This window comes from Bos javanicus, chromosome 29, assembly GCF_032452875.1.
Source record: "Bos javanicus breed banteng chromosome 29, ARS-OSU_banteng_1.0, whole genome shotgun sequence".
NCBI classification, from domain to species: domain Eukaryota; kingdom Metazoa; phylum Chordata; class Mammalia; order Artiodactyla; family Bovidae; genus Bos; species Bos javanicus.
Window position 1 is genome coordinate 27306115 of NC_083896.1, and position 17147 is coordinate 27323261.

Below are 17147 nucleotides of genomic sequence, written 5' to 3' on the forward strand. Positions count from 1 at the left end.
TTTTTAATCTGTACTATTAGGAGATCATTATATTGAAAATTTGCATATTGAAAAACCACAATCAAGGCTAACAAATCAATTGTCTCTGAATTTGTTAATAGCTTCTTCATCTAAATAGATGGGAATAATACACTCATAAGGTTGCTGGGACACCATTTATAAAAGGCCTTGGACAGCACATGGTATGCCCTGAATAAATAGTCATCATTTTTGGTACACCAATGATCTCTGATGATATCTCTTGGGTCTCTTTCTTTTGAAGTCACTGCACTCTGCTGAGCATGGGATCATCAGCTTTCTTCCAAACCCATATCCCAGAGATGGAAACATACAAATATTCTTTCTGCTTTGGTCTCTTGTCCCTATGGGGGAGTGCTTTGGTTTGAAGGTGAGTTTGAAGGGGAGTACAAAGTCATCAAAACCACACCAATACTGTTGTTATAGCCTAAGGATCATGCAAGATTGACAGCCTACAGCCCTGATTTTCCAGAACCTAAGCCCAGGATCACAACAGGCCATACAAAGTACTTGGCACATGGTGAATATTCCATAAGAGATTTTAGGGTGAATGAATTTAGGCTTTAATATTTCACAGTTCTGAATTCTCCTCATTAAGAAACTCATCTTTCCTGGATGTGGAGTTCATGTTGAATGATAGACTTATTGTTAGCCATCCAGCTGCTTTCTAGAGCTACTCTATCTGTATTTTTGAAAAGGTGACCATAATGAAGGTATTCACTGCAAAGGATCAGTTATTGATACACTACTGTCAGTACTTTATATTAATTTTTCCACTTACATTAATTACTGTGAATGGTTGCTCTGATATGACAAAGAGATAGAGATACAAGGGCAGATATGAGTAGCTAAAAGAAGAGATGGAAAGTGAGACAGAAAGGCCTTATTTTGTATCCTTGATCATGTACTTTTTATATGCCTAACTGTGGGAACATATCCAACCACTATATTAGTTATCCAGCATGTAAAATAGGTATACTAGTATTTGCTCTGTAGAAGAGTTGAGAGGAATGAAAACAAATCATGGAAAGTTCTTATAATAAAGTTAACAGAAAATTTCTTTGGCTGTCTAGGGACTGGCAATACTGAGGCCCACTGGGAGAATGCTTTGGTTTGATAGCATAGAACAAACAAAGGAACATTCCATCTTATATTTGTTAATATTTACATGTCCTATGTTACTGTAGATTAGGAACAGACAGAGAACTGGAACATACTAAATGTAGATTAGGAACAGACAGAGAACTGGAGCTATCTGCTTGAGAAGTCTTGGTTTTTATATTACACATCACTGTGTTATAAGACAATAAATACCCACTACAATTTTTCGTTTCTTCCATAAATTCCCAGAGGAAAATGGCAGCAGGAAATCACTCCGCAGTGACTGAGTTCATCCTTGCTGGGCTAACAGAGCATCCAGGACTCCAGCTGCCCCTTTTCCTCCTCTTCCTAGGAATCTTTGTGGTCACGGTGGTGGGAAACCTGGTCATGATCACACTGATTGGGCTCAGTTCTCACCTGCACACCCCCATGTACTATTTCCTCAGCAGCTTGTCCTTCATTGACCTCTGTCAGTCCACTGTCATTACCCCCAAAATGCTGGTTAGCTTTGTGACAGAGAAGAATACTATCTCCTACCCAGCGTGTATGACTCAACTCTTCTTCTTCCTCGTTTTTGTTATATCAGAAAGTCATATGTTGGCTGTAATGGCATATGATCGCTATGTTGCCATCTGTAACCCCTTGCTTTACAATGTCACCATGTCTTATCAGCTCTGTTCTTGTATGGTAGTTGGGGTTTATATCATGGGCTTGACTGGTGCCACAGCTCACACAGGCTGCATGCTAAGAGTGCTTTTCTGCAAGGCTGATGTGATCAACCATTACCTCTGTGATCTTTTTCCTCTACTGGAGCTCTCCTGTTCCAGTATTTACATCAATGAGGTGGTAGTTTTGTGTTTCAGTGCATTTAATATCCTCACTCCACTCCTGACCATCCTCAGCTCTTACATCTTCATCATCTTCAACATCCTCCAAATCCACTCCAAGGAGGGCAGGTCCAAAGCCTTTAGCACATGCAGCTCCCACATCTCAGCTGTTGCTATCTTCTATGGATCTGCAGCTTTCATGTACCTGCAGCCATCATCAGTCAGCTCCATGGATCACGGGAAAGTGTCCTCTGTGTTTTACACCATTATTGTGCCCATGCTGAATCCCCTGATCTACAGCCTGAGGAATAAAGATGTCAAAATTGCCTTCAATAAAATCCTTGAAAAAAGAAGTTTCCTGTGAAAATGAGTGTTTTGCCTTGGCAAAAATTTATAATTTCCTGAGAAAGTTTGGTAAGAAAACAGTCCAGACACAGGAATGTGTGTCCACAAGTAATTAGATGGTTTCTACTATTAATTCTTGATTTTTGGGGATGAAAGTGGCAAGGAGAGGACTGGAGTCATAGTGTTATGATATGGAGAGCAGCGCTGTTTGAGGATGTGCCAGAGTCCACATGTCCATAAAACTCTGTATTACCTCTAAACATTAATATAGTATTCAAAGGCCTTCATGTGCATTACTACAAGCATGGAATATGGAACTTTTTTAGCCAAGACTTATTCATCTTTAATTTTTTTTTTTAAATTTAAAATTTTTATTTTTTTGGCCACCCTGTGTGACTTGCAATATCTTAGTTCCCCCAACCAAGAAGTAAACTTGGGTCCACACGTTGAAAATGCTGAGTCCTAACTGCAGGACTGCCAGGGAAATTCAAAATTTATTTTTCTTAATTCGAGGAATAAATCCATCTAATCAGTATCTTTTGTTTTTCTCAATATGTTGTGTACCTGTTGCTGTTTACTAGTAAGACAAATGTCTCTGGAAGTGTGATCTCTATAATAAACAATGTTTAGTCATTTTGAATCTATAAAATTCAATCTTTAATTCTTAATTTGTGCACAGAAATGTATTAGGAGTTACAAGGGCATATGATGGGTGATAAGACATAATTCCTATGTCATAGGACACACATATGATCCACACTATAGTGGAGAGATTGACAATAATAAACAGTACTGAAAAATCATGTTCATTTTGACTTCTATCTTTATGCAGCATTCCTTACTCCACAGTTCTAAGATAATTCTACTTCCATTTCCCTGACAATCCTGTACTCATTTTCTCTTCTCTCTAAAAAACATATCCTTTTGTGCCATTCATATTATAGAATCTTAAGATTTAGAAGTGACATTCTTTTATTATTACAACATATGGACCATTCACTCACATAGAAGTTTACAATTGAAAAAATTTTTCTGATTAATGGTAAGTACCTGTCTCATCCCCAAAGTATCTATCATGGAAAAGAAACTGAATTATTTTGAGGAAGAAAAGGAGACATTTAAGCAATAAATTCCAGCTTTACCCTTTGACTCAGTATGAGCTGTTATACCTGGTAAAAATCCCTAGTGTCTTAGATGGTAAAGAGTCTGCCTGCCAATGAGAGATGCAGGTTCAATCCCTGGGTCTGGAAGATCTCCTGGAGGAGGAAATGGCAACCCACTCCAGTATTCTTGCCTGGAAAAGTCCATGGACAGAGGAGCAAAGTGGGGTACAGTCCATCGGGTGACAAAGAGTCAGACATGACTGAATGACTAACACTTTTTTTCTTTTCAAACTGTATTTTAAACATCATCTGTCTCATCTAAAAATGCTAAAGCAGTGTTTTCTTTGAAGTCATCTTGACTTCAAACATGCAATAGTAACACTTCTGTGAGATATCACCCTTTATCTTATCTTATAAAACCTAAATTCATAATGTGTGAGGCAAGGTTATGCCTCTCTTTGAGAATTAGAGGAAAATTTCTTTTTGACTTATTATGTAAGCAATGGCACCACACTCCAGTACTCTTGCCTGGAAAATCCCATGGATAGAGGAGCCTGGTGGGCTGCAGTCCAAGGGGTCGCTAAGAGTCGGACACGACTGAGCGGCTTCACTTTCACTTTTCACTTTCATGAATTGGAGAAGGAAATAGCAACCCACTCCAGTGTTCTTGCCTGGAGAATCCCAGGGACGGGGGAGCCTGGTGGGCTGCTATCTATGGGGTCTCACAGAGTCGGACACGACTTAAGTGACTTAGCAGCAGCAGCAGCAGCAGCAGTACTAATCATTCTGAAAGTTCCTACTCCACTTTTTAATCCATGAAAACTCTCTGTATACATGTATATCTATCTATATGTGTACATATGTGTATGTATATATGTCTATGTTTATGTGTAAATGATATGAATATTATAATTCTAAACCAATCTGCATTTTTATTGCTAGGATATGCTTTATAAGGCTTATGTGTGTAATAATTATTTTATTACTCTATGGATTAAACAAACAATATTGAATAAATTTTTTCATATGGATGGCTGAAAGATAGGAATGAATATTTCTGAGAATTTTTGTTTGTTTCTGAGCATTCATTTGTGTATTTCTGCTGCTCAGTGCTCAGTCATGTCTGACTCTCTGTGACCCCATGGACTGTAGCCTATCTGGCTCGTCTGTCCACGGGATTCTGCAGGCAAGAATACTGGAGTGGGTTTCCATTTCCTCCTCCAGGGGATCTTTCTGACTCAGGAATCGAAACTGCATCTCATATATCTCCTGCCTTGGCAGGTAGATTCCCTAGCATTACCACTACCTGGGAAGCTCCATTTGTGTATTAAAACTATCAAAAAGATTAAAGAAAGATAAAACATGTCTGTATTTACTCTAGTGATATGAGAACTGATAGTAGATATGGATTAAAATATTGGAATAGATAGCAGACAGATTCCAAAGTGGAGATGAAACTTTACCACAAAAATGAGAGGTAACGGACTTTGAAAAAGAACTACTACAAATGAGACAAAAATTAACAAATAAATAGGATTTTTTAGATACCAGTACAGAGGGCACACTGTTTTAATAATGGAAAATAACATGATACAATAAATATATTCTAACACTAGGCAGTATGATAACCTTGGATAAAGCTCTCATACAGAGTGTGTCTTTCATTAGTTCTCATACAAGCACATATTAATTTCTAAAAATTATACAGTTCCTTATGTACAATTAGCATTTCAAGGATGTCACAGGAGTGGATTTTGGAAAATTACTTTATATCTTCTGCTTTAGTCACAGTTAGTTGTTTCTGTGCATTACACACACAGAAGTACATACATACCATGGTACATAATCCTGAAAGTGACACAGGACAGGTTCAGTGGCTCACTGGGGACATAAGCTGCTTACCAACTGCTGCTCTGCTACAACATCTAGCTTCCATCCACCGTTTGGTCTCAGAGAGTAGTTCCAGATTCATCCTTCATTTCTACCTCTCAGCCATCAGAACTAAAGAAAGGGAAGGAGAGAATGTCCCCTAACTTGAAGACAACCACCTGGAAGTGACAGACCTCACCTCCTCTTATTTCCCTTCAGTGTGACCCAGTCATATGGTCCAAGGTGGCTGTAAGAGGGGCTAAGAAATACCATATCTATGTAGCCACCTGCCTAACTAAGAACTGGGGCATTTATTATTGAGGAAGAGAGGGTAAATTAGGAATAACTTAATCTCTTCCACTCTTTTGAGTATTTGTATTTAGTCCTAGACAGCTGTGTGTTGTTCTCTCTAGAGTTAACATTTGAATTTGGCTTTGGATCTAAAAGAATAATAATATGAACTGTGATTAAAATTATATGTATATATATATATGTTATGTGTATAATATGCAAAATATATTAATATTTCATAACTATTAGGATCTGCCAGAATGCTGTTTGTCCTGCTGGGTGGGATAGTTTCTGTAATATCTCGACAATGTGGTTTATTCCTATCACTTCATTCTTGCTGCTTTCCTGTCTTGATATAGCTTCTTGACTCCATACTCCTTTTCCAGTTTTACACATATTTCAGTTATAAACACCTTTCAAGAACAAATGCAAGTTTTTAATTCTCCATGCGTTTCTGACCACTCCACACTATTATCAAGCACATTTCTGGTTCCTCACACATACTGCAATAATGATGTATTTTATGATACTGCTTATCATTAGAGAATGTTTGTGAGTATTCTATCAAAGTTATCAGAATGTTGACAACAGTTGTTTTGTGTTACACTATACCATATTTATTGTTCTAAGTTCTGATAATTATTGATGAGCAACATTTTCCTATGTGTTTATGGAATATTCTACTCTAGGTTTTACCCTTTTTCATAGCAATTTGAAAAAATACCTTGAAAATCAGATTAAAATCTTATACCCAACAATAAATTAAAACCTTTTAAAATTTGATTAGTCAATATTCAGAAACAGTTTAGTCACTCGGTTGTGTCCAACACTTTGTGGCCCCAGGACTGCAGCACGCCAAGCCTCCCTGTCCATCACCAGCTCCCAGAGTTTACCCAAACTCATGTCCATTGAGTTGGTGATGCCATCCAACCATCTCATCCTCTGTCATCCCCCACCTTCATCTCCTCCCACCTTCAATCTTTCCCAGCATCAGGGTCTTATCAAATGAGTCAGTTCTTCACATCAGTTGGCCAAAGTATTGGAGTTTCAGCTTCAACATCAGTCCTTCCAATGAACACCCAGGACTGATCTTTAGGATGGACTGGTTGGATCTCCTTGCAGTTCAAGGGACTCTCAAGAGTCTTCTCCATCACCACAGTACAAAGGCATCAGATATTCTTTGGCACTCAGCTTTGTTTATAGTCCAACTCTCACATCCATACATGACTGCTGCAAAAACCATAGCCTTGACTAGACGGACCTCTGTTGGCAAAGTAATGTCTCTGCTTTTTAATATGCTGTCTAGCAGGCTCATAACTTTCCTTCCAAGGAGTAAGCGTCTTTTAACTTCATGGCTGCAGTCAGCTCTGCAGTGATTTTGGAGCTCCCCCCAAATAAAGTCTGTCCTGTTTCCACTGTTTCTCCATCTCTATTTGCCATGAAATGATGGGACCAGATGCCATGATCTTAGTTTTCTGAATGTTGAGCTTTAAGCCAACTTTTTCACTCTCCTCTTTCACTTTCATCAAGAGGCTTTTTAGTTCTTCTTCGCTTTCTGCCATGAGAGTGATGTCATCTGCATATCTGAGATGATTGGTATTTCTCCCAGCAATCTTGATTCCAGCTTGTGCTTCTTCTAGCCCAGCATTTCTTGTGATTTACTCTGCATGTAAGTTATATAAACAGGGTGACAATATAGCTTTGACATACTCCTTTCCCTATTAGGGACCAGTCTGTTTTTCCATGTCCAGTTCTAACTGTTGCTTCCTGACCTGCATATAGATTTCTCAAAAGGCAGTTCAGGTGGTCTGGTATTCCCATCTCTTTAAGATTTTTCATAGTTTATTGTGATCCACACAGTCAAAGGCTTTGGCATAGTCAATAAAGCAGAAATAGATGTTTTCCTGGAACTCTCTTGCTTTTTCGATGATCCAATGGATGTTGGCAATTTGATCTCTGGTTCCTCTGATTTTTCTAAAACCAGCCTGAACATCTGGAAATTCACAGTTCATGCACTGTTGAAGCCTGGCTTGGAGAATTTTAAGCATTACTTTGCAAGTATGTGAGAAGAGTGCATTTATGCAGTAGTTTCAACATTCTTTGGCATTGCCTATTTTGGGGACTGGAATGAAAAGTGACCTTTTCCAGTCCCGTGGCCACTGTTGAGTTTTCCAAATTTGCTGGCATATTGAGAACAGCACTTAGACCAGAAACTATAAAACTCCTAGAGGAGAACATAGGCAAAACACTCTCCAACATACATCACAGTAGGATCCTCTATGACCCACCTCCCAGAATATTGGAAATAAAAGCAAAAATAAACAAATGGGACCTAATTAAACTTAAAATCTTCTGCACAACAAAGGAAACTATAAGCAAGGTGAAAAGACAGCCTTCAGAATGGGAGAAAATAATAGCAAATGAAGCAACTGACAAACAACTAATCTCAAAAATATACAAGCAACTCCTACAGCTCAATTCCAGAAAACTAAATGACCCAATCAAAAAATGGGCCAAAGAACTAAATAGACATTTCTCCAAAGAAGACATACAGATGGCTAACAAACACATGAGAACAGCACTTTCATAGTATCATCTTTTTGGATTTGAAATAGCTCAACTGGAATTCCGTCATCTCCACTAGCTTTGCTTTTGTCATGCTTCCTAACACCCACTTGACTTCCCATTCCAGGATGTCTGGCTCTAGGTGAGTGATAGCATCATGATTATCTGGGTCATGAAGATTTTTTTTGTACAGTTCTTCTGTGTATTCTTGCCACCTCTTCTTAAAATCTTCTGGTTCTGTTAGATCCATACCATTTCTGTCCTTTATTGAACCCATCTTTGCATGAAACATTCCCTAGGTCTCTAATTTTCTTGAAGAGATCTCTAATCTTTCCTATTCTATTGTTTTCCTCTATTTCTTTGCATTGATCACTGGAAGACTTTCTTATATCTCCTTGCTATTCTTTGGAGCTCTGCATTCAAATGGGTATATCTTTTATTTTCTCCTTTACTTTTCACTTCTCTTCTTTTCACAACTATTTGTAAGGCCTCCTCAGACAGCCATTTTGCTTTTTTGCATTTCCTTTTCTTGGGGAAGGTCTTGCTCCCTGTCTCCAGTACAATGTCATAAACCTCTGTCCATAGTTCATCAAGCACTCTGTTTATCAGATCTAGTCCTTTAAATCTATTTCTCACTTTCACTGTATAATTGTAACGGATTTGATTTAAGTCATACCTGAATGGTCTAGTGTTTTTCCTTACTTTCTTCAATTTAAGTCTGAATTTGGCAATAAGGAATTCATGATCTGAGGCATAGTCAGCTCCCAGTCTTGTTTTTGCTGACTGTATAGAGCTTCTCCATCTGTGGCTGCAAAGAATATAATCAATCTGATTTCGGTATTGACCATCTGGTGATGTCCATGTGTAGAGTCTTCTCTTGTTTTGTTAGAACACCCTCTTTCAGCTGTGCCTGGATGAATAAAATTATGACCAACACTTACTTCTTTACTCACTTTGATGGAGGTAGTGTGAGAATTTTGTTCACTTATATGGAGTCTATATTAATGTATCACTGACTTGCCTCTTGAGAAACCTATATGCAGGTCAAGAAGCAACAGTTAGAACTGGACATGGAACAACAGACTGGTTCCAAATAGGAAAAGGAGTACGTCAAAGCTGTATATTGTCACCATTTATTTAACTTATATGCAGAGTACATCATGAGAAACACTGGGCTGGAAGAAGCACAAGCTGGAATCAAGACTGCCGGGAGAAATATCAATAAACTCAGATATGCAGATGACACCACCCTTATGGCAGAAAGTGAAGAACTAAAAAGCCTCTTGATGAAAGTGGAAGAGGAGAGTGAAAACATTGGCTTAAAGCTCAACATTCAGAAAACTAAGATCATGACATCTGGTCCCATCACTTCATGGCAAATAGATGGGGAAACAGTGGAAACAGTGACAGACTTTATTTTTGGGGCTCCAAAATCACTGCAGATGGTGATTGCAGCCATGAAGTTAAAAGACGCTTACTCCTTGGAAGGAACTTTATGACCAACCTAGATAGTATGTTGAAAAGCAGAGACATTACTTTGCCAACAAAAGTCCGTCTAGTCAAGGCTATGCTTTTTCCAGTAGTCATGTATGTATGTGAGAGTTGGACTGTGAAGAAAGCTGAGCACTGAAGAATTGATGCTTTTGATCTGTGGTGTTGGAGAAGACTCTTGAGAGTCCCTTGGACTGCAAGAAGATGCAACCAGTCCATTCTGCAGGAGATCAGCCCTGGGATTTCTTTGGAAAGAATGATGCTAAAGCTGAAACTCCAGTACTTTGGCCACCTCATGTGAAGAGTTGACTCACTGGAAAAGACTCTGATGGTGGGAAAGATTGGGGGCAGGAGGAGAAGGGGACAACAGAGGATGAGATGGTTGGATGGCATCACTGACTCGTTGGACATGAAGTTTGGGTGAACTTCGGGGGTTGGTGATGGACAGGGAGGCCTGGTGTGCTGCAATTCATGGAGTCACAGAGTTGGACACGACTGTGTGTCTGAACTGAACTGAAGCATCTTTCAAATGATTTTATTAAAAACTCTTGCTTATTGATACTTGCTGTATGTAATGCACCATGCCAAACACTGTGTTGAGTAAACACTCTAGTGCAGAAGTAAAATTGGTACAGAACCCATAATAATTGATACAGATTTATTTATGTACTAGGTATAACATAAGAAATATATTCATGGCACATAGAAAATCTTATTAAATGGGGCTTCCACTGTTAAAGTCCTTAACTAAAGGGTCTTTAAAGTCAATTACATTTTATAAGATAAAGGGAATAGAGTGAGAAGAGCTAAAGGACCTTGTTGATTCAAAAATATGAGCCTATTATGCTGTTTTGTGAAATAATTAAATCATGTGAAACCTGTTGGGACATAATAAAGAAACTTTTCTTGTTAGATGTTATGAATCTTGGAATGACAAAGAATTTGGCTTGACTTTATTTGGAAACCATGGAAAATATTCATAATTTAAAAATTTAATATTCAGCAAAATATTTCAAATCTCTTATTACCATATGTGTTAATGTAGAAAGGAGCAACAAGAAGATATGCTAAGGAAAAGAAAACTTAAAACTCTTGCCATGATTAAAGAATAAAAATGTTGGCCAAATAAAGCATATTATGGAGAGAAGCTGAATAGATTAACAGTAAAATAACATTGACATTTTCTTACCAAAAGCTAGGGACTGGGTTAACTCTTCATAAGAATCATTTTACTTAATTTTCACATGAAACAGATTTTTTTCTTTTTCAGTGTTGGAGAGCAGACCTGATCATCTGAAGGTCATGTGGCAAGTATGGGATTCAGGGAGGTTTCAATGCACTAATTCTAACAGTATCAGGGCTTACATGTGCGTATTCAGTCGCTAAGTCATGTCCAACTCTTTGTGACCTCATAGACTATAGCCCACTGGACTCTTCTGTCCATGGGATTCTCCAGGCAAGAATACTGGAGTGTTTTGCCATTTCCTACTTCAGGGGATCTTCCCAACACAGGGATCAAACCCGTCTCCTGTGTCTCCTGCATTGCAAGCAGATTCTTATAAAAATTCTAAAATCATGAAACAGTGAAACTGAGATGTTAAAGGTTATTTAATACAAGCATCATGTTTTTATTGTTATTAAAAATGCCTGCTAAGTAACTAGTTATTCAGTATGAAATTAGCATTTTTATTGTAAGATCTGGGTATTTTGATGGTTGGAGTGTTTGGCTGTGAAACCAAATATTTCTCCAACAGTTTCAAGCAGTTATTTTTCTTCACTATTCTGATGATACATAAAATAAACCCAATAACTCTTTAATAAAGCAATATGTTGAACTATAAGATAACTATCAGGTGTCACATAAGTATTTTGCTGGAAAAGCATCCTCAGTTATTTCAGCATTCTAATATGGAAAATATTTGATCATTTTTCTGAAATTTTCCAATTTTTTTTCTGTCACATAAAGCATTGCACCTTGAGCTGAACACATTAATCCAACCATTGTTTGAGTTTTAAGTAAGATTATGAATTTTCATTTTATAGAATCTGCTCATTATCTGTACAATTGTAAACTAAGAGTGAGTTGATTTTTAAACAAAGAACACCTCCCACAGTTAACAAATGCTGAATTTAAATTAAAATTTCTAGTTGTATTTGTGTGTACTCTACTAATCCACATCTCTATCATCTTTGAATTTCATAGTGAACATTTGCAAAATACATGATTGTATTGATAAAAAAAAAAAGACCAGAATAAATGAGACCGAATATTTGTCTTCAAAAATGCATCTTGTATTTTGAGGGAATATAAATAGTTTCTCACCCTTTCCATTAACCATGAAGTGCAAATTGCATGGAATAAATTTTATACATTGATTCCCCTGGTCACAGTGGTGGAATACATGACCTATATTGAGGTCATTATATTCTGAACCACAAGATTGTCAAAATTAGAATAAAGGAGGAAGGTTCCTGAGTCTGGAAATGCCACTGAGGTATAAGTATGATGTCTGCCATGAAGTTAAGTTTCTGCCCTCTGGAATCAAAGTCCTGGGAGAAGGAAGTTGGGACATTAAAGCTATAGATCTCAGGTGAAATGATACAGTTTCCCATTCCTTGAGATATTCTGGGTTATGATTTTAATAAGGAAAATAGTTGAGAATAATACAATTACTTTTCATAGATTTATGAATCATCTGTTAATTTATTAGAGAAAGCACACACTACTCATATATTCTCAGTGAAATAAACCAATACAATATTGTAAAGTTAAAAAATAAAATAAAACTGGAGCCTATTATACAGAGTGAAGTAAGCCAGAAGGAAAAACATAAATACAGTATACTAAGGCATATATATGGAATTTAGAAAGATGGTAACAATAACCCGGTGTACGAGACAGCAAAAGAGACACTGATGTATAGAACAGTCTTTTGGACTCTGTGGGAGAGGGAGAGGGTGGGAAGATTTGGGAGAATGGCAATGAAACATGTAAAATATCATGTAGGAAATGAGTTGCCAGTCCAGGTTCGATGCATGATGCTGGATGCTTGGGGCTGGTGCACTGGGACGGCCCAGAGGGATGGTATGGGGAGGGAGGAGGGAGGAGGGTTCGGGATGGGGAACACATGTATACCTGTGGCGGATTCATTTTGATATTTGGCAAAACTAATACAATTATGTAAAGTTTAAAAATAAAATAAAATTGGAAGAATAAAAAAAATAAATAAATAAAATAAAAAAAAATAAAATCCTAAAAGATGAAAAAAAATACAATGCCATTTTACATGAATATTATTAAGACATACATAAAGAACATGGGAAGAAAGAAAAAGTCCTCAGAGATCTCAATAGCCCTGCTCACTCTAATTTTAAAAATCTATGAGTTGGTGTTTTCTATTAAAATGTTATGAAGTATCTTAATTATAAATTTTATGAAGTTTGTATATTTTTCCTCTGATTCAACTAGGATCATTGTTTGTCTCAGAGGAGCAGGAGAGACTCAGGAGATCCCTGCATCATGAGTCTCTTTTTATGAGGGATCAAACAATGACCCTCCGAGAATTGCTCTCCCCAGTACCCACTCACAGGAGCACACGTGCCCACAGACACTCACACACATGCACACATAGGCATAAAATCTACTCATTTTCTCTTTCAACATAGGACTGATTGAGAAGATAATGGGCCCTGGAAATCACTCCTCAGTGACTGAGTTCATACTTGCTGGGCTCACAGAACAGCCACAACTCCAGCTGCCTCTTTTCCTCCTCTTCCTAGGAATCTATGTGGTCACGGTGGTGGGGAACCTGGGCATGATCACACAGACTGGGCTCAGTTCTCACCTGCACACCCCCATGTACTATTTCCTCATCAATTTGTCCTTTATCGATCTCTGTCATTCCACTGTCATTACCCCCAAATGCTGGTGAGCTTTATGACAGAGAAGAATATTATCTCCTATCCTGAATGCATGACTCAACTTTATTTCTTCATCATTTTTGCTATTTCAGAAAGTCACATGCTGGCTGCAATGGCATATGACTGCTATGCTGCCATCTGCAACCCCTTGCTTTACAACATCACCATGTCTTATTACATCTGCTTCTGCCTCACAGTGGGAGTTTATATTTTGGGCATCACTGGATCCACAATTCATGCAGGATTTATGTTGGGACTCCTTTTCTGCAAGAACAATGTGGTTAACCATTATTTCTATGATCTCTTCCCACTCTTGGAGCTATCCTGTTCCAGCATCTATGTTAATGAATTATTGGTTATATTCTTAAGTGCATTTAACATTTTGATTCCTGCCTTAGTTATTTTGCTTCCTACATCTTCATCATCTCCAGCATCCTCCAAATCCACTCCAAGGAGGGCAGGTCCAAAGCCTTCAGCACCTGCAGCTCTCACATCTCAGCTGTTGCTATTTTCTATGGATCTACTGCATTCATGTACCTGAAGCCATCATCAGTCAGCTCTACAAACCAAGGGAAAGTGTCCTCTGTGTTTTATATCATTATTTTGCCCATGCTAAACCCCCTGATCTACCCCCTACGAAATAGGGATGTCAAATTTGCACTGAAAAAAATTCTAGATTATGCAAAGCATATATGAACAGAGCCAATATCATGATGGCATATCAGTCATTTGGACTGCCAAGAAATCCCAATTCATAATTATCTAGAATATATTTAATAGAAAAAACTCTATCCTTAATTGATCCCTTTGTAATAGGTGTTAGTAACTTGTTTTTCAACAAATATATATTATTAGGACTCTAAGAGGTGAATTCTTTGGTGATTAGGTCAGAACAAATAAGTAATAGAGAAGATAATTTGAAATTAATAAATATTCCAAGATGTTGCAGCTAATGCTCCCTAGTTCTCAATCCATTAGGAGACCCATTCAAATTTGTATGTCTCTCTATTGTTGTTCAGTTACTCAGTCGTGTCCAAGGACTCTTTGTGATCGCAAGGACTGCAGCATGCCAGGCTTCTCTGTCGTTCACCATCTCCTGGAGTTTGCTCAAACTCATGTCCATTGAATTGGCAATGCCATCCAACCATTGACCATATTGTCCTCTGTCATCCCCTTCTCCTTACTTCAATCTCTCCCAGCATCAGGGTCTTTTCCGATGAGTTGACTCTTTGCCTCAGGTGGCCAAAGTATGTTTCTCTGAGTTTTCTCCAGTTTTATTTTCATCTTATGTTTCATTATGTTAAGTATTAGACCTCCTTAGTATGAAGTTTCAAATTTCATGAGGTCTATAACTGTGATTTTGTAATTTTTTTATTCCAGTTTAAATAGCATTGAGTGGTAAAATTCTTTCTAAACTTAACATCCAAAAAACTAAGATCTTGGTTACTGGTGCCATCACTTCATGGCAAATAGATGGGGAACAAGTGGAAACAGTGACAAATTTTATTTTCTTGAGCTCCAAAATCCATGCGGATGGTGACTGTGGCCACAAAATTAATAGATACTTGTGCCTTGAAAGAAAAGCTATGATTAACCTAGACAGCATATTAGGAAGCATATATAACACATATATCTCTATATTTTCCCTCACCATTTCCCTTTTAGTAGTAGAGGAAAATTAAGTCATCAGTTTTCTGGTGAGTCTTTTTAAAAACTTTTCATGGAGTGTCAATATCCCGCTGATGCAGACCGCACATTGTAAAGTAAAAAAAAAATTTTTTTTTGAATATTGCTCTTAATATGTGTCTAGTCTTATGAATAGTCTAAATAGAATTAGCAGAGATCAATGAGAAAAAAAATTTAAATCTGACACATAAAGGTTTTCCCTTCTGATTTTCTACTTACTCCTCGTGGGCAATTACTTTAGAAAATTCCTTTAGTGTATGTCTTTAAAATTTCCTAAAGTTTTGAACTTTAAATTAGCTTGACAGAGAAGTCCCTGGAGCTCAAACAAAATCTATCACATCCTTGTTTACAATACATAATCTGATAAAAGTGAGGCACCATATCTATTAAACACTAGTGAGTCAATGGGGAAAAGAGAAATTCTGATTATTTCTGAAGAGTTGATACTTGTGAGACAAGATTCTAGTGGGAGATCATTATCATTATTTGTTCCCCATCATACTTTTAACATCAGTACCAGAGAGTATAAAATCATCATTCATATCAACCAACTTTTACAGAAGGCTGCTGACATGGTCAGAGGTCAGGACCAATGATTCACAATAGAGACTATTGGATCCTGACCTTCAACAACAAGGAGTCATACAAGGTGAGGACTCAGAACTATCCAGCAGAATCATGAGAATAATTTTTTCTCTTAGAAAAATAGGGAAGAAAAATACAAGGTACTGACATCTTGGAAAGCATCTGTGCTGTGTCTGAATCCCAACTCTTAACTATTAAAATTTAGAGTCCTTTAATTTGGCTCCCTCCCACAGCATTTAGAAATGCTTATAGTTATTTATCTATCTCTACCTGTCATCACTCTAATATTCACACTCTTTCATGAACAGAGATTTCCTGATTCATCTACTTGTTCCTTCTAATAAAATGATGGCAAAGGTTTCCTTGTTTACTCACTTCAACTCAGGCAGTGTAAGCATTTCATTGATTTGTGTTTAGTCTCTAACCTATCTCTAAATTTCTTTCAATATTTTTATTAAAAGCATGTGTTTATTGGTATTTGTTGTAAGTCAGGAACTGTGCCAAATACTGTATTGAGTTTACAGTCTAATAGAAAAGAAAAATGAATTAAAAAATAAACTCATAATAAATATATTTGAGTCAAATTTGAGTTAATATACCATTAAGTGTGCACTTAACCACTTCAGTATTCTTGCCTTGAAAACCCCATGAACAGTATGAAAAGGCAAAAATATAGAACACTGAATGATGAACTCCCCAGGTCAGTAGGTGCCCAATATGCTACTGGAGATCAGTGGAGAAATAACTCCAGAAAGAACGAAGGGATGGAGCCAAAGCAAAAAGAATACCCAGCTGTGGATGTGACTGGTAATGAAAGTAAAGTCTGAGCATGGCCCTGCCCATCAGAACAAGAACATTACTTCTGTGATCTCTTTCCACTCTTGGAGCTATCTTTTCCCAGAATCTATATCAATGAATTATTGGTTCTAGTCTTGAGTGAATTTAACATCCTGACTCCTGCCTTAACCATCCTTACGTCCTACATCTTCATCCTCTCCAGCATCGTCCAAATCCAGCCCACTGAGGGCAGGTCCAAAGCTTCAGCACCTGCAGCTCTCACATCTCAGCTGTTGCTGTTTTCTTTGGATCTGCAGCATTCACGTACCTGCAGCCATCATTTGTGAGCTCCGTGGATCAAGGAAAAGTGTCCTCTGTGTTTTATACCTGCCTTGTTCCCCTGCCAAGTCCTCTGATTTACAGTCTGCAGAATAAGGATGTCAAATTTGTCCTGAAGAAAGTTCTGGAAAGAGGAAAATGTATATGAATAGAATCAATAGCATGATGTTATAGAAGTCCTTTGGTTTGCTTAGATAAGCAGTGTGTTATATTTTCTTTTCAAATTTTT

At 37.6% G+C, this 17147-nt stretch overlaps 1 protein-coding gene, 1 long non-coding RNA gene and 1 pseudogene across 4 annotated transcripts in view; 2 read left to right on the forward strand and 1 right to left on the reverse strand.

Annotated features, from left to right (window-relative positions):
- Positions 1 to 10932, reverse strand: part of LOC133241144 (uncharacterized) — a 67873-nt gene extending 56941 nt beyond the window's left edge. Inside the window, exons 1-3 of one of the 3 annotated variants that reach the window (XR_009734526.1) lie at positions 10800 to 10932; positions 8796 to 9029; positions 5297 to 5395 (exon numbers count right to left, since the gene is read on the reverse strand). This is a non-coding gene — a long non-coding RNA (uncharacterized LOC133241144). Of the gene's footprint in view, positions 1 to 5142; positions 5396 to 8795; positions 9030 to 10799 lie in introns of those variants that run through there. The other 2 variants (XR_009734524.1, XR_009734525.1) reach the window with 2 other exon arrangements.
- On the forward strand, positions 1303 to 2310 carry LOC133241790 (olfactory receptor 8G1-like). The gene has a single exon (XM_061407711.1). It carries the CDS (start codon positions 1375 to 1377, stop codon positions 2308 to 2310), a length of 936 nt encoding a protein of 311 aa, XP_061263695.1. The 5' UTR covers positions 1303 to 1374.
- Positions 10933 to 13041: 2109 nt separating the features above from the next.
- LOC133241791 (putative olfactory receptor 8G3) lies at positions 13042 to 14227 on the forward strand (annotated as a pseudogene).
- The last annotated feature ends 2920 nt before the right edge of the window (positions 14228 to 17147 follow it).